At 33.0% G+C, this 17,425-nt stretch overlaps 3 protein-coding genes across 8 annotated transcripts; all 3 read right to left on the bottom strand.

Annotated features, from left to right (window-relative positions):
• Positions 1-805: 805 nt before the first annotated feature.
• On the bottom strand, positions 806-5,155 carry LOC137814795 (HIT zinc finger and PAPA-1-like domain-containing protein). 3 transcript variants are annotated; one of them, XM_090293377.1, is made up of 8 exons: positions 4,647-5,059; positions 4,448-4,559; positions 3,518-4,279; positions 2,264-2,897; positions 2,091-2,191; positions 1,909-1,998; positions 1,712-1,839; positions 806-1,310 (listed from the first exon to the last, which is right to left on the bottom strand). In XM_090293377.1, exons 3-8 carry the CDS (start codon positions 4,178-4,180, stop codon positions 1,166-1,168), a joined length of 1,761 nt encoding a protein of 586 aa, XP_090149503.1. In that variant the 5' UTR covers positions 4,181-4,279; positions 4,448-4,559; positions 4,647-5,059; the 3' UTR covers positions 806-1,165. The 3 variants fall into 3 exon arrangements, with proteins under 3 accessions (XP_090149503.1, XP_068473805.1, XP_068473803.1); XM_068617704.2 differs by lacking the exon at positions 4,448-4,559 and having other exon boundaries at positions 4,945-5,155; XM_068617702.2 differs by lacking the exon at positions 4,448-4,559 and having other exon boundaries at positions 4,647-5,076.
• Positions 5,156-7,341: 2,186 nt separating this feature from the next.
• LOC137816242 (Plant invertase/pectin methylesterase inhibitor superfamily protein) lies at positions 7,342-8,347 on the bottom strand. Its single transcript, XM_068619318.1, has one exon. The coding sequence runs from the start codon at positions 8,280-8,282 to the stop codon at positions 7,632-7,634; it is 651 nt and encodes a 216-aa protein (XP_068475419.1). The 5' UTR covers positions 8,283-8,347; the 3' UTR covers positions 7,342-7,631.
• Positions 8,348-10,182: 1,835 nt separating this feature from the next.
• Positions 10,183-16,579, bottom strand: LOC137814796 (receptor-like serine/threonine-protein kinase ALE2). Of its 4 annotated transcripts, XM_090293392.1 has the most exons (10): positions 16,059-16,295; positions 15,644-15,823; positions 14,767-15,024; positions 14,602-14,652; positions 13,988-14,359; positions 13,004-13,213; positions 11,682-12,053; positions 11,287-11,530; positions 11,051-11,198; positions 10,183-10,889 (listed from the first exon to the last, which is right to left on the bottom strand). In XM_090293392.1, exons 3-10 carry the CDS (start codon positions 15,014-15,016, stop codon positions 10,512-10,514), a joined length of 2,025 nt encoding a protein of 674 aa, XP_090149518.1. In that variant the 5' UTR covers positions 15,017-15,024; positions 15,644-15,823; positions 16,059-16,295; the 3' UTR covers positions 10,183-10,511. The 4 variants fall into 4 exon arrangements, with proteins under 4 accessions (XP_090149518.1, XP_068473807.1, XP_090149514.1 ...); XM_068617706.2 differs by lacking the exon at positions 15,644-15,823 and having other exon boundaries at positions 16,059-16,579; XM_090293388.1 differs by having other exon boundaries at positions 14,602-15,024; positions 16,059-16,491.
• Positions 16,580-17,425: the final 846 nt, after the last annotated feature.

Consider the following 17,425-nt stretch of genomic DNA (forward strand, 5'->3'; position numbering starts at 1 on the left):
TAATTCAGAAACTTGTTGGAAAGAAAAAAAAATGTCACCCTTTTGTTCGAAATCTTTTTCTAAATTCATAATTAGTTTATGAATTACATGATTCAAAAGTCTAAATTAGTTTTCAAATTATATGATTTGAAAGTTTTTTTAAAATGTCCAAATTTTAAAAGTTATTTAAAATCCAGATTTTCAAATTATATGATATAAAATATCATTTTAAAAAAATATTTTAAATTATATAATCCATAAGTTATTTTCAAATTTGATATGAATTTTTAAATTATGTAATCCATGAGAGTAACACGAAAAAGATAAAAATTTTCATGGGTGACAAAAAAACATAAAAGTACATGAAGAAACAGTCACAAAAGAGCAATAGGGCGCAAAAAACTTGTACGACTGTGAATCTGTATTAGTAAGATAATATCATCTTACAAAACTGTTACACGATCAAAATTTTAAAGGAATATGATTGAGAAAATGAGTAATGTACAATATGATAAGAGCACTCAATCAGGAGTCTGAGCTTTTTTAATCAAATAGGTGAGGATGAAAAATGTTAATATAGTATAATGGGTGAAGATAAAGGATAGATTGAGTTTGTTTGGTCACCACAGAAGAGGATGAAAAGCAGAAATACAAGGGGAATAGAATTAATGTAGTGTGATGGATGAAGTGAAAGATAGAATTAATATAAATGTCTGGTAAATAAAAAAGAAAAAAAAATAATGAAACCACTATGTATACTATTTATCACCTTGTTTTACTCATTTCTTTATCTTTTTAACCAAACATGTTTTAAAAGGAGTGATCATGCACACATGGAAAGTGATATTATGTTCTTTTAATTTTCCCAATGGGAATTTACTGGGAAAAATGACTCATCTAGTATTGCTACTAAAAGAAGTCAGGGTAATAAACAGGAAAGGTGTGTCCATGCTATACATGTATCCATTCCCAATTAACTGGATACCATTGCTTAAAGCCTCATATATCAGCATTAAAAATAAAGTATAATAAAGCAAATGCATAAACCACAATATGAGCTCTCTCTCTCTACAAACGCTCTCAACGCACAGTTGCTTAGCCAAAAGCAAAGCCTCTGTGAAAGATAAAAAAACATCGATGGTGCCAGGTAACTGGCAGAAGGAAGTGTTAGAGGTCATTCACAACATCAACAGGTAGTTTCAGCCACCACCTTCTCCTGGACAGACTTGTAGCATTGGAGACTGCAAAGAGGAAGTTTTGATTTTGAATCCCGATACTTGTAAGGATTGGAACAAGATGGTCCAGCACACTTCTCGCGAGGTGGAGGATAACTGAAACAATACATACAGTGATAGAATTAGCAGAAAAGAAAAGTCTTGATGTGTTTAGCAAACAAACAGCCCTAGTTTCAAATATCTGACCAGCATTTGCTGTAATGGGGAAACAGCTAAAGCCAAATGTACTTGCTCAGATTTCTTTATTGATAAACAGCACAAATTTTTAATATCAATTTACCCCCCAATTTTATTTGCCGAGCATTTTTAAAGAGTTTCAGGAAGACAGTATGACAAAGCCGCATTAAGCAAAGCTCGATAGATGCACGAATGTTTTCCCTTTGATAACAGTATTTTAAAATCAATTTTCATTCATTTCATTTGACAAACACATCTGAACAACTTATCAGGAAGATGGCCTAACAGATCCAATACTTCAAATTCGCATTGGCTAATACCTGACAGGTTTAGAGTTAAATAAGCTAGGGAACCCCATTTCCTCAGGAAAAGTCACTATTGTTCCAGTTGGGCCCATTGTGTATTTGATGGTATTTGACGCATGCATTCTTGCATTTGCTGCTTTTTCCTGCAAAGAATAATTTAATAAAAACTGAAAGTAACAAAAAAATTGAAAGTCTGTAGAAAATTGAAATACCTGTGCCATTTCTTCCTGGCGCTTCTTTATTTTCTCTTCTCGTTTTTTTCTACTAGAATCTTGACCAAGTATTTTTCTGATAGCCTCAGCCTACAAAATGAATTCAAATGGATAAGCCTTTTAGTGTAAAATCGAACATAGTGAGAGGGGAAAACTGTAATTTGGAGAGAACAAAAAATAACCTCAGATTCCCTGGCAGCCTTCTCAACTTGCATTCTACGCCTCTGTGCAGCCTCAGCTTTCTTCACTTGCTGGTCTACCTCTGAAAGCTTCTCCTTTTGCTCTGTAGTTAAGCAACGTGGTTAACAATTGAGTATGAAATTGATTAAAAAGTACAGTACAGATAAATGCTCACTTCTAGGAGGGGCAGGTGGTAATCCATTGGGAAACTCAATTAAACTAGCACTCGATGCAGAGGCGTCTTTGCTTGATTGAAGGGCCCGTTGACGAGTTGTAAGAGTAATTTCCCTCTTGTTACCGTCCATCAATACATCAACAGACTCCTTCCTCTGTTTTTTCTTTTTCTTATCCTCAAGCTCACCTTCAGACCCTGACTCCTCTTCATCTTCATAATCGGTGTCCTCATACACTCTATCAGATCTAGACTTTTTCTTACTGTCTTTACCTGACCTTGTTGAGGCAGCATTTTCCATATTAGAGAGCTTTCGATGTTTTTTGCTTAATTCTTCTTCATCTCTATAGACTGCCGAAACTTTTGATGTTTTCAGTTTTTCCAAGTACCGAATCTCATCATCCTCATCATCGTCACCAAATTCCCCATCAAGTACTCGTCTCTTTGGTACTCGCTTACTCTTCCGAACTGGTTCAGACTTGTCTCCCAGCTTACTAGATGAGTTCTTTCCAGAAATCTTCCCCATCAATGATTCCTCTTTCCCAAGACCAAAACCACCTCTTGAGAAATCCTTCCAAGGAACACCTTGTAGACCACTCCTCTTGTCAGAAGGAGAATTATTATCATCTGAATTACTCTGTAATAAAACCGATTGATGAGAGAAATAAAAGCAGATTCTATAAAAGAAATGAGAAAATATTATAATTATATATAAGAAATAAAAACACATCCATTCTTCCATAAAAGCAATATCTAATAAGCCATTACTGTCTAACTTCCCACTCCTAGACAGGTCAGATAAGATATGCCTCAATAATATAGTGAAATAACACTTTATAGAGACTTCTCACCTATTAATAATTCATTATAAAAAAGGCAAATATCTTCAAACCAAATCCCATGCAGGGTATCTAGGAAAAACTAAGCTTTTGGGTGGAAGCATTTAAATGATTCTATATCTAGCGCTCTCCTTCAGGAAAAAACTCTTTTGGCCCGACACATTGACAAGGTATACGTCCATTTTATCTTTAATTGAAATTTAATTCAAGAAGTATTAGAACAAAGATCAAATTCGTAACTAGTTACCTAGAGGCTCAGATAAAGAGTCGAGGACCGATTCTCCTAACTTCTAAGCTTTTAGATGGAAGCATTAAAATGGTTTTATATCCCTATCAAATTACAAGCTACAAATGTTCAAGTGTAAGATGACACAATAACTTCTGATAAAAGCTACAGTTACGTCCAGAATATAAATACCTGTTGTTTTTGGCGTGGTCTGGATGCATCCGATGAGCGAGAGCTCTTCATTGTTGATCCACTTCCTGAAGCACTATTGGCTGCTGAATTAGCTTGAATAGTATGTGTCACCCCGCCAACCTTGAGTTTAACCTTTTTAACCCGGTTCTCATTTCCCAATCCATCTTGAGGGCCACCAAACTGTGCCAAATTCACACTCTCAGGATTCCTTCCACCATACAAATCTGCATTTCTGGACTCTAAATCCAAGCTATCCTTAGCTTTGCTGGAACCTCTCCAATTTGCCGGAGCAAGAACACCTTCACTACAGCGTTTATTATGCAAACCACTTCGTCCAGGTTCATTATTATAAAATGCTTGGAACCCACCGTCCTTTTTACTCTTTTTATGGGATTTGTCGTCTTCAGCTCCTGTAGCCGATGAAGTTTGAGAGACACAATGATTGAGATTGAACTCCTTTCTCTTGGAATTTGCATCGTAGCCAACATTCTCATCACTAGAGATCTTGCCAGCATCCTCTGACGGCGTTGAGGACAAGGGAGACAGTTCTTGACCATCAGAAACAGGCTGGGAATCAGGTCGCGGCCTGCGTGAAGTCTGACTCCTCTTCCTCCTCACAGCATTACTGAGGCCATCAAACCGGGTACCTCCCAAATCTTCCATTAAAACTCTTTTATTAGACAACAGCAGAGGTTCCGCCTGTTTCACTTCCTACCACTCCCGAGGGAAAACCCTCACAAACCAAAACCACTTCCGCAGCAACTGAGTCACAAAAAAACCATCAACAATCGCATTGATCATCCTCAAAAACCAAACCACATTATTTCCAATTTAACCTAACCGCAACCTTTTTCCCACTACCCACGAATATAACAAACACGAAAACAGTGAAATAAACTCAAAAGTCGAATTTTAATTAAGATTGTGTACCTTTAACACCGTTTCCAACAGACTAACAAATTAGGGGCAGTGGGAAGTCGTGCACAACATTCACAGATAAAATTGACGGATACGAAGCATACAAAGAACAAAAATTGGAAACCTAAGCACGTAATTAAGGCAAAATAAACACACTGGAGACAGGGATTCAGTGAAATCGAGAAGAAACAGGGGCGAATTGGGTGAAAACCTCAACGATGGCGCGAAATATTTGCGACGCTGTAGTTAGCGCAAACACTTGGGCATGGGAGAGAGTTGAGAGGCGAAAAAAGGTTTGTTGGAGAACGGGGTTGCGTTCCGTTCCGCGGCGTTCGGTGTGTGACGTTGAGGAATTTGGGTGTTGGTGGAATGAAGGTATGAGAGTTAGGGTATTTGGGTGGTGCGGCGCGCGTTTGGGAAAGAAGGAGAAAGAAGAAGATGAAGAAAAGCGTAATGAGTTTTTGTAATTGTTATTGTTATAATAGAAAGAGTAACACATAGAGGGTCACCTGCTACTACTGATTCTTCTGAAGGAGCCATATTTGGAATTCGAAGATCCCTACTACTCCAAAATGCGCGTGCCTCAAAACAAATCTATCTTCTTCTCAATACCATACCCATTTCTCTTTCTACAACTCAGTAACTCTATTTCATATTACTTAATACTTAATTATTTTAATCACACCTTTTTCAATCTAATCTTTTTATTTATTTTAAATTGTATTAATAAGTAAAAATAACTTACATTTATATACATATCGACACATTTTAGAGATGTTATGTGTACAGGTTTGTTTAATTAGTCATCCAAGTTAATTTTGGAATGGTAGTTAAGACAATTCATAATTACAAACAATTTTCTTAATAAATTCTAAAGTAAATTTGAAAATACATAGCATTGGTTTTTGACACAAAGTAGATAAAATAAAAGGTATAAATAATTTTAATATATACATATTAAAACGATATTTTAAGTATAATTTAGAATATAGTTTTAAATTTTAAAGAATTTTCAGATAGTTTTTTAAATATTTTCATGAGTAATTACTAGAGCGTAAAATATAATCACTATATATGTTTTGTTGTATGCATCAATTGGTTCTGTTAACTACAAATAAGAACGAATACTTAGAGATAATAATAATAATAAAAATGTTACATTGAAAAATTCTTCGCCACTATCATATGACTACTAGTAGTACAATTTCTCAAAAAGCATTAATCTCAGTGAAAGGTCAATCAAATAAACCACTAGTAGTACAATTTCTGAAAAAGCCTTAATCTAATTAACACTACAACAAAATTATTCAATAAAAACTATTTTAAAAATTAAAATAATTAATTATTATTTAATTAAATTAGAGATAATTTTATAAACTAAAGAAGTTATTTGTATTTAAAATTATTTTTATTATTAATAAAATTTATAAATATAGTTTTTAAATTAATATTTAATTATTAATTACCAAAATTTTAATTACTTACTATTTTATATTTTAAATTAGTCTCTATTGATCTTTAGAAATTAATTTAAAATTTAAAATATTAGTAGTTCAAAACCATGTTAATTTAAATTAAGAAATTATTTATAAATTTTAATTAATAATATAAATCACTTTAGATTTTTTTTTTTAGTCTTTAAAATACTAACTAATTTAGTGATTAATTATTTTTTTATTTAAAATTTAGTTATTATTAGTCTTTAAAATACTAACTAATTTAGTGATTAATTATTTTTTTATTTAAAATTTAATTATTATTTAATAATTTTGTTATAGTGTAATAATATTGTTATTATAACAAGTATTATTAAACGAATGTCGTATACTTAATTGTCTAATATATATGACATTTTAGGGAATTATTTTAATATTTTAACAATTATAATATTTCTATATGTTTTAGAATGTTTCAGTTTAGTTAATTAAAACTAGATAAAAAAAAAAGTCCCACATGTTAAATTTGGTGTTTATTCGAGTATAAGAAAAAGAGAATAGTTGATTTGAAGATATATATGTAAGTTGAATTAAGTTAAGGAATCACATGATAAATATTTAATCACTTTGTTTAAGTAAAGCTTTTCTTAGATGAGAGATGTCAACTTAAAGTTCACCCCCTTAATAAAGTTTTTTGTTATAAATAAAATATAGATTAATTAATGTTTGGGGTAAAAAATCAAATCTCTCAAATAATGACTAAAAAACGGATCAATATTTGTATATTAAATTTGTTTTTTTATAATAGTCATAAATAACTAAGTTTTCTTATGGTTAAGGTTCGATGTAATAAAAACAAAACTCTTAAAATATTTCATGTTGTTTTAGTTTTAAATCTAAAAGTTGAAGAAAAGACTTAATTGTAGTTAATGCTAAAAAAAATAATTTTAATTAAACATATTGAATCTTGATATATAAAGTTGATTATTTGAATATATTTATACAAAATTGGAATTAAAATAAAGTAACTTAAGTTTAATTACTTGAAAAATTAATTAGAATTTAAATAATCAAGTTTGTTAATAATATAATTTGCATATTTAGATGATTTTTTGTAATTATATACCGAAGAGATCACTCACTTCTCCACTATAATAAATAAAATTTCACTTCACATAAAATTTGTGGAGTTTTATCTCTTTATTTTTATTTCTTTATCTTTACTTCATCTTCGTCTCTTAATCTTAAAAATAAAATTAATTTTATTTGTTTATATCTATCTTGTTATCTTTTTGTTTATTTTAGATATTTCTATCTTTATCTCTTACGGTTATTTTATTTTTCTTATTTAATCTCTTTAAATTTTTGTCTCTTTCTTTTTTATCATTTGTTTTAATTGCAATAAAATCCAAATACATTCCTTTTAAACTTAAATTAATAAGCAAATAGTAAGAATTAAGAAGCCATGCATAAATTAAAAGACGTGTCCTCTTTCATTCAAAATAACTGCAGAATTGCAGCAGCTCCTGATACAATCATACCTACTCAAATGAATTTAACCCTATTAGTCCATCATCGTTTTTCATCCCTTAACAAAAATTTCAAAACCCTTGAGCCCTCTTGAACTGTTTTGTTCTCCCACGATCACAACAGTGACCACAAGACAACCTAACTAAACGATGATAAACACAAGTAGTTAATATAAATATCATAAGTGCAGGCATGCATGCATGCACGGTTCTCCTCCTCCCACGTAAGAATCAAACCAAGAAATAACGGTTACGATTGTTAACCATAGAATCCATGATGGCCAAGCAATTGCCACCGAGCTGAAAGACACCGAGAGAGTCATCAGCGAAGGGAATGGTAACTCCGCGAGATTCCACAAACGCGTCTTCGCAAGTTGATTGGTCAGATATAACGGAGCTGAACTTGTAATAAGCATCAACCACGTTCTGTTGGTTCAACAATTCCACGGCATCTTTCACAGTTTGTGCAATGCTCTTGTACTGAGACTTGCATATGTCGAGAGCGCCACGTGCCCTTCGGTCGGTGTTGGGGTTTGTGAGGGCCTCGGAGATGATGTTAGAGACCTTCATGCTTTGGTTGAGCGTGGCTTCCATTTCGATCTCGAGGGCCTTAATGGGGTCGAACATGTCTTGCATGAATGGGGCAATGGTTTCAGAGCAGAGAGTAGGGTTCTCTGTGTCTTTGCAGAAGTCTAGGATCTCGGAGCTGGGTTTGAAGAGGGTGTTGACTGTGTTGGATTTTATGGTGAGGATGTTGGTCTCTGTGGAGAAGATTTGGGAGGAGGATGGGGAGGGAGACGGCGCATCGGTGATGGCATGGGTGGATAGTAAAAGGGAAGAAAGGAACACGACGGCGAAGAGAAGGTTTTGTTCGGAACCCATTGTCTCTGGTCTTCTTTAATTGGAAAAGAATGGTTTATTATGAAAGCAGAGACAATGGGTGACCTTGCTTCTAACTGAGAGGGAAAGGGTGGGGTTTTATAGTTGAGTGAATGCTCAAAATAGGGTTTGGTTGTGGTTCTCGTTGGATGCTCCATATTAGCCGCACGTTATTTTTCTGTTGCTAACGTTTTTGTTACTTCAATTCGTGGAGGATTAGGTAACAGAAAAGGTCCATGTTATTGACTTGGCAACAGAGCCAAAAGTTAATCTTTTTTTCTTTTTTTCAATCTTTGTTATGTTCCCAACCTTACCCTTTCAATCTCTCATGTCTCCACTGATATTGCTTGAAATAGAGAGAATTTGCAAAAAATAATTTACTGTGCACAGTGAAAATTGAGATCAAACTTTCAAATTGTCCACTGTTAGTTTTCATGTCTCCCTACACTTTAAAATTAAGATGGGCCTGAATCTTGTTATATTATATTTTAAGATAATGATTTTGCGTTGTAAGCAAAAATATAAAAGAAAAACTATAATAAATATTAGATAAATTATTACATTTTAATCAAAGTGCACTATCAATATAAAAAAAAAGGTATAATTTACACTGTTATTCAAGTATACTTTTTTTTTACACTAAATTACCTCACATGATTATATTAGTTTACTTACTTTTTTGTTAGTGTTTTTTTTTTTTCATGTTGTGATCATCTTATAATCTTGATAAGTAATATGAAAGAGTATTTAACAAAAAAAAAATATTTAACTTTGTAAATCAAGGCTTCTTGGCTTACTGGTAAAGGACATGAATTATAGACAAGAATTAGAAAGAATTAGAAATAGTTACAAACTTAATCATTATTTACTATAGTTTCTATTTTACACCAGTTATTTTGCATACCACAAACCAGTACGTGTGTACTTTCAATTTCTGGCCTATATAATATTTTTAGGATAAAGTTTTCACATTCTAATAATAAAAAAATGACAACTCTACAACTGTTTTTTTAATAAAATATTATATTATAATAAAATAATAATTTATTTAAATGTAAGTATGTCACTCTTATTTTTAACAAAATGTAATTTACGCTTAACATGTGTTTTACGTTTTACAAACCTTTTATATATCTCCACAAAAATGAGTTACCCCAAATCCAAAAAAGAAAACAAAACCCAGTTTCAGTCAGACATTTAGCAAAAAAGAAAAAAAATGTTATGATATTTTCACACCTATCAAATAAAAACCACTCACTTGACATCTCTAAATAATAATATTTATTTTATTTTTTAATTTAAATTTTTAATATACATTATTATATTATTAAAATGGGGTGAATGTTATTTTTTTTAAAGAGTATCAAAGAAACATTTTTCAAGAAAAAATATATATGTTGACACCCAAGAGCTATATATAACTCTCGATCTTTGATAGTTTTAACAAAAAAAAAATATATATATATATATATATATATAAGAAAAAGTAATTAAATAATATAAAAAATCATTAAAATAATAATATTGTTGGTAGTTATAAATCCAGAAGAAAAGTTGAATGTCATGAGAGTCGTTAACAAAAGCCTAATAACTTCACCAGTACCAATACATTTTCCATATTTTGAAAAAAAAAATAAACAAACTTCACTTAGAAGGGAAATTTTAAATAATGTCAATCTTGCAAACAATTGCGGAAAGAGAAATGATACCTTAATCATTTAACTCTTAAATAAATTATTATTTTATTATAATATAATATTTAATTTAAAAAACAGTTATAGAATAATTATTTTTCCTATGCAAGTGCCAAATAAACTTTATTCAAAAACTGAATCAGCGTCAAACAAACTTTTTTCCAAAGCCTAATCAGCGTGTAGAAACAGCTTATCTTGGGGTAAAATAGTAAACAGCCACATAGAATCCTGTCTGCAATAAATCATCTGTAACAAATTGAAGAATACAAGTATTCATGTTTTCAAGTCAAAAGATAAATAAAACTGAGCCTTTTGGCAAATTTTGTTCTATTTATACAAGCTATTATCTAACTCATCTGCTAATTAGAATAATGGTTACTACAATCATGTTACCAACACAATGCTTAAATCCTGGAAAATTCCATGGTTCAACCCAGCTGTAGGATTGAAAGTGCTCCAAATCATGACGAACTTTTGATTGAAAGCTTGAAGTGCTGAAAAAAATTGGAAACTGAACATTTTGGACTTTTCTCAGTATTCATCGTCCTTCACAAAGATCTTCAGAGAAAACCACAGTCCTAGAAATGTTGTCGTTTTCAAAGGCACTTAGACCAGAGTAAGGACCCGAAGAGAATACAGAAGATGCTCCATCAAATTCAAAAGTGCTAGAGGACTGTCTCAGGTTGGCTCGAGTATTGGATGAGGCCAACACAGAATCATGGTATTCTGTGATGCGCTGCACCATTTTAAGTGACTGCACCACTTCACCCATTGTGGGTCGCTGGTTTGCTTCGGGAGCAACACAGGCTGCAGCAATAGTGCAAACACGTACAAAATCTTCCTTAGGATACTTTCCCCCGAGGCTTGGATCAACAATCTCTTCCAACCTGTCCTTATCTCGAAGGATTGGCCTAGCCTGAAAGGAAAAATGAACTTTACCAACCACCCCAATGTAAAAGTTTCAGAGTATAGATTTAACAAATTAAATTCTCAATATTTCCTAGTATAAACATAGAAAACATGAGAAGATGATTTAACTTCACATAAAAAAAGTGATTGAAAAGGTACGGAACTAACCCAAGTAACAAGGTTCTCTTGCCCAGATGGCTGTGACATATCCACAGGCTTCCTACCAGTAAGCAGTTCCAGTAAGACAACGCCATAGCTATAAACATCACTTTTAACAAGTAGGTGTCCAGTCATGGCATATTCAGGAGCAACGTACCTGCACAAAAAAAGTTTCATTTAACCTTAAAAAAATTAATTTATACAGAAATAAAAAGTCTAAAAGAGAAATATCAAGGCTAACTAACCCAAATGTCCCCATGACTCGAGTAGACAAATAGTTGGATCTGCCTTCAGGTGCTTGCTTAGCAAGACCAAAATCTGCAACCTTAGCATGAAAGTTGTTCTCCAGCAATATGTTGGATGCCTTGAAGTCTCTATGTATTACACAGGGCTGTGAGTCTTCGTGCAGGTATGAAAGTCCCCTTGCAGCATCAAGGGCAATTTTCATTCTGGTGTCCCAATCCAAAGGACAATTAATTCCCAAGGGACCTGATGGGAACAATGAAGGTCAGTTTCAGTTCAAGGCAATAAAGATGATTAGAAAAAACTAAAGCAAATAAAATAAGTCAACAATAGAACAAAGAAAGCATGTAACATTCAATGCTAAAAGCTGAACCAGTGATTTGAAAAATTACATTACCATGAAGCCAAGCCTCCAAACTTCCATTAGGAACAAGCTCATAGCAAAGTAAATTTTGTGACGAGTCACGATTACTGAAGTATCCCACTAGTTTTACAAGGTTACGATGATGCAACCGGCTAAGCATCTCAACTTCCACCAAAAACTCTTTGTCACCCTGTTGCCCTCCATTTGTAAGCCTCTTAATTGCAACAGGAGTACCATCATTCAAGACACCTTGAAAAACTCTACCAAACCCTCCTTCTCCAAGTACGCTCGCTGTTTCAAAGTTGTTTGTTGCTTCTTTAAGCTCTTCATAAGCAATAAATCGAGTACTACTTGGGTGAGGAAGAGAACCCACAGCTGAAACTGTACTCTCTGTCCTTGGCTTTTCTGAAAGAGAGAAAACATTAGTAGCAGGAACAAATGGAAACAAATTTTAAAATATATCTGCATTTATTACTACCACTATTAATGCCAATCCTATACATAAGGGCCATCACAAATTTCTGCTTACGTCACGTCATCAACAGCATGTCCTTTCTTCATAAATAACACATTTGGAGCCTCTCAAACATATTATCTTACATTCTACCTTATTTTTAAAGAGTAACAACATCCTACATGAAATCCTAAAAAAAATCTCAACTACATAAAATAAATGAAAGAACAATAGATGTCTACACTGTGTTGCATCAAACAGACTTCAAACTGTGAGATTGGTGTTATCAAAACCGAATTGGTCATTAATTTTGTCAAGTTACGGGGTCATTAGTTGATAGTTGAACAAGTAGGTCATTTGTCAAACTGATACATATTAAATTTATGAATGTTATACTACACATATTATAATAAATTATACTCATAATTTTAATATGAAATATTGAAAGGGATACTTGTAATTTGTATGTTGTGTACTATTGACACGGATATTCCAAATTATGCAAAATATGGATAACTAAAATGACTCTGCCTTTAAATGGAATCCAAAATATGTCATAAAAACAGAGCTAATTGTGTATAATATTGTGTAGTATAACATTCATAAATTTAGTGACCGAATTGGTCACTAATTCAGTAAAGGTACGGGGTATGTTGGTAGATAGTTGAACCAGTAGGTCATTTGTCAAACTGATATATTAAATTTATGAATGTTATATTACACATATTACAGTATCATCTTCATACGAAATATTGAAAGGAATATTGTAATTGTATGTAGCGTACTATTGAGACTGGTTGATATTCCGAATTATGCAAAATATGGATGACTAAAATGATTCTGCCTTTAAATGGAATCGAAAATATGTCATAGAAACAGAGCTAAAACTGTAGATATTTACCAGTTTCTACTGGAGGTGCGTTTGCTTTTGGCAGGAATGTACATAAACAGAATATAAGTACAGATATGATACCAATAAAGATTATGCCAATAGCAATTCCAAGAATAATAAACAGATTTGAATGCCTTCCTGAAGAACTGGATGATGATGATGTAGCGGTGGGTGAATGATACAAAGGTGTTTTCACAGGTGATGCAGCTAACGTAGGAGCTGAAACAGAGAAAGATATGTTACTGTACAAAGGGGACATGTTTCTCTATTCCCTTAGTCTAATGACAGTAGAAAAACGTATATGGCATTCAATTAGATAAAGACCAAGGATTTGAAATCTATGTAAACATCAAATTCAAACTACGTATGTAAATCAACAAATATAGATTGATAAAATGCAAAAAATAGTGGTTACCAGTAAATCTTTAGTAACATTCACGATCAACAAAGCAGCAAAAAAAAATTATAAGCATCAGCATTGTCTGTTGTATACTGTAAGAATATAAAATCTACGAAGAATTTCGTAGATATAACACTCATCAGATGTCAAGAGTAAAGACTAGCCCCTTTCAGCATAAGTAAAGCTCTACCTTCTATATATGCATTTCACAATCAACAAAGCAGCAAAAAACTATCATAAGCATCAACATTGTCTGTTATTCACTGATAAAATACAAAATATGAGGAATACCTAAAAGGCTAGCAAATGCCATGAGTGAAAAAAATACCTCTTTAGCATAAACATAACTTTCTATTCTCCTTATCACTTAGGAAAAAATAGTGAAATAAAAATAAAATATAGGTATGAATAAAGGCAAAGCTGTAGCAATAGATCTATATGCTTCTCCCATTTGTTATCCGTACTAAAGACAAATATAGACAATCCACCAGGTTATGTATACAATAGTAATCTATCGGTCACTTCCAATGATCAAGAACACCAAAAGTACCATTCATTATCAATGACATATTTAAATACAAATGCTCAATTACCTTGTGAAGGCGCTGGTGGTTCAAACCAAGTTATATTGAGAAGTTGGTATCCACCCACTAATCGAGGGTCTAGTTTAACCTTATGCATTGAAAGCGAAGAGTTTATTTTAGAAACTTCACTGGCAGAGAAACTGATGCCTTTATGTGGAGTAATATTCATTGATATATTTAATGTTGATACACCGAGTACATAAAAGTTTATCAGTTCAATCTGAGTATTTCGCAACCCAAGCTGGACAGCTAATTCATTAAGAAAATCATTCCAACTAGGATTTTGAGAGACATTCGAAAGAAAAAGGTCTAGCTTTATGGGATATGCACAGTGGCAACTCTTACTGGCTCTTTTCAGCACCATGTCTTGTTTACAACAATCTGGCAGAATAAAAATTAGCAACCATGTCATTATCAGTTTCAAGGTTCCAAAGTTCAGAGAAACCATGAAATATAACGTAATGTTTATATTCAAAATTATTTTGCTATAAAAGGGCATGCAAGATATTTTAAGGTAGGCTCCCTTTGAAAAAATGAAACAAAAACATTTAAAAGAAAGCTATTAAAAATAAAAAAAGAAAAAAAAGGCTATCTATCTATGAGAAGCAAAAGTGATGACATACTGGAAGCATAAGGAGACAATGGTGGCTGAGTTGAAACAGAAGGGCCTGCAGCTGCAGTAGAATGCACAGGAGCAATATATTTAAAGCCAGAAATTGGAGGTTTCATTTCACTCTTCTTTCTGAATGGTATGGATAAATGTGAACTTGTAGGGGATTGGCCATTACTTGAGAAGGGACCATACGAAGGAGGAATGACTGGTGACAGTGCTTCAATTGGTGCAGCTTGAGAAAGCTCATGCTTAGACAAATGGAGACTTGCTGGTAGATGTAGACCATGAACAACAGCAAAGGCCAAAGGTGATCTAGAATCATATAAAGAAGGGAGCTCCATTGTTTTATCATTTTCACCAACCACAATCATAAATGCCAGGCAAGATAATATAAGCATCCATTTCAGCAGCAAGCCTTGAAACATTTTTAAACCTGCATTATTAGTAAAAGGCCAAAATCAACTATCAAGGGTACTTAACTAACGCTAAAATGCAAAAAAAAAAGAAAATCACTTTTGAAAAATAACCTAAACTGAATTATGATTGTTTCTCAAGAAAAATCAGTGACAATAAGCAAATATGCATAGTAGGTATTTTTCATTTAACATCATGATTGGGTTTCGAAGTTTGAACAGGTTTTTATCCTGCTCTTACAAAAATAACCTGACCAGGTTTAGCAATTTGTTCCTTCAAGTAGCCTTTGAGCTTGGACGGAGGATTAAATTCTCAGAGAGAGAACTACAGTTTCAATGAATTTATATTTTATTATTCAAATACTTTTTTCAAAATGAAAGGAACAAAGTGAAATGTGATATCGGCGTGTAATTTTTCTGTTCATCCTTTCTACTCATCTTAACAAAAAAATTATAACTACTTTAGTTTTAAGACTCAAAAAACTTAGCCTCCTTTCCCCTTCATCCAAAAATAATAATCAAAAGATTGTTAGTACACACAGATTACAAAATGAACAAAACTTCAGCTAGTCTCAATAAGTGATATTCGTCATCACTGGGCGAAAATATGCAAGGGCGATCATAGTGCAACATCAATACCAAGGTTTTAAAGATTTCGGTAGCATTTATCTGCAATTTCCCGCAACATCAAGGATTGCAACCCTTGATCAACATTCTACACCACGTCAACAAATTTCACTGGATCAACTCCAGAGCAAGCTCTAAGTCCATTCACCACAGATCCAAACAACTTATCGATCTACATGCCGCAATTTCCAGCTGAATGCACAACACCACTTACTGATTGAGCAGCAGTTCTCAAGAGTAAATGATAGCACACGCGAAACTCCAAATTGTAACTCCATTAGGTTTGTTAGTTACTTGAACAAAAAAACAACTCAAACAAAACTCCGATTCCAATACCTCGCGTTTTGCAATGCATACTACTCGTTCATGGAACAAACTAACAGAAAACATAAATTAAACGAAGGAAGAACGCCGAACAGGCGATTACCGATTGACATGACCGTCACCGTTGATTGCCCAAACAGCTCAGATCTAGGAGCAAGAACCGTCGGTAACCGGAAGCGAAGGTGGATCGAAACCCGGAAATTTAATCGACGATATAGCTCCGGGTTGAGACAGTGAGCTCCGAGTCAAGCTCGTCATAGCGGAGTCAAATCGGAGAAACGTGATTTGGAGCGAAAATGGCGTTTTTCCAGTGAGTGAGTCCAGAAAGTGGGTTTTTCTTTTATGATATAAATAAATGAATTGGGTTGTGATGGTTTTTTCTTTTTGTTTTTTTGGGTTCCGTTGCGAGGGGCTTTCAGATGCGGGACCCAAAGGTGCCTGTCTGGTTAACGGAAAAGAACAAAGAAACGGTGGCTACGACTACGATAGAGACAGTGGCTCGTGGCGCGCCCTTACTTCATGCGTTTGTTTTGTTTGAGTCCTGTTGCGGTTGGTGAGGTGTTTCTGTGGGGGGTTGACTAATCAGACACGTCAAACGGAGATTTATATCGGATCAGAAGGATTATCATTTTTTTTTATTTGATTCCATTTTATGTTGCACCAACACCAACACAACACACCCTTTTCGTTCGCTTTAAAACTTAAATTAATTTTAAAAAGTAAATAAATTAATATAAATTATATGTTTGCATGTCTTTTAAAACATTATATTATTTTAATTTTAAAATATAACTATTAACCCGTCACAGTCACAGAGAGTTGTAACACAGTGTAGTGTCGGTGGTGACACGGTCTTCTCTTTTTCTTCGTTTAACCAACCTAAGTTAGGCAAACCTAAGTTGGGCGAAAATAAGTTTAGGTGAGTTTTTCCAAACTTAATTTTCAAACCATGGTTTCTTGCACGAACAATTGTTTCTAAATTGTTAAAATAAATAAAACAAAGTAAATATTTTTCTTGCATGAGGAGGTTTAAAATGGAAATAAACTAATGTATAGTTGATTTGGTCGAGAGGATACTAAAAAGGGAAAATAAAATAAAATTGTATGTTTGGTGAAAATATTTTTTTTAAATACTATTGTACTATTTTTTAACTAATTTTCTTCTTTTTTTTCTTCTAATTTCTTCTCTATTTTTCATAAACCGGATATTTTTAATATTTTTCATATTTCTGTAAAAAGGTTTACTACTATCCTTAACTTTTTTATGTATTTTTTATTTTCCTATTTTCAATTGGAAATTGGAAATTGTTGTTTAATTGACTGTATTGTGTATTTCTGTTGTATTTTAAACATTTTGTCGCCTCCAATCTTTTACTTCTCGTTCTTTACTGGGTCGGAAGTTATTCACGAGTTCTTAGGTTCCTATCCCAAGTTCTTTCATTTAAATTTTAGTTGAGTTACTTTTTTTAG

The sequence above is a fragment of the Phaseolus vulgaris genome, chromosome 1, assembly GCF_051622355.1.
Source record: "Phaseolus vulgaris cultivar YP4 chromosome 1, ASM5162235v1, whole genome shotgun sequence".
NCBI lineage: Eukaryota > Viridiplantae > Streptophyta > Magnoliopsida > Fabales > Fabaceae > Phaseolus > Phaseolus vulgaris.

Coding starts and splice junctions, on each gene's coding strand:
- LOC137814795 (XM_068617704.2), bottom strand. CDS start 4,180: ATGGAAGATTTGGGAGGTACCCGGTTTGATGGCCTCAGTAATGCTGTG. Junction 2,898..3,517: donor GACCACGCCAAAAACAACAG/GTATTTATATTC, acceptor GTTTTATTACAG/AGTAATTCAGATGATAATAA. Junction 2,192..2,263: donor ACCACCTGCCCCTCCTAGAA/GTGAGCATTTAT, acceptor GCTTAACTACAG/AGCAAAAGGAGAAGCTTTCA.
- LOC137816242 (XM_068619318.1), bottom strand. CDS start 8,282: ATGGGTTCCGAACAAAACCTTCTCTTCGCCGTCGTGTTCCTTTCTTCC.
- LOC137814796 (XM_068617705.2), bottom strand. Junction 11,531..11,681: donor TTTGGAGGCTTGGCTTCATG/GTAATGTAATTT, acceptor TGTTCCCATCAG/GTCCCTTGGGAATTAATTGT. Junction 11,199..11,286: donor CGAGTCATGGGGACATTTGG/GTTAGTTAGCCT, acceptor TTTTTTGTGCAG/GTACGTTGCTCCTGAATATG.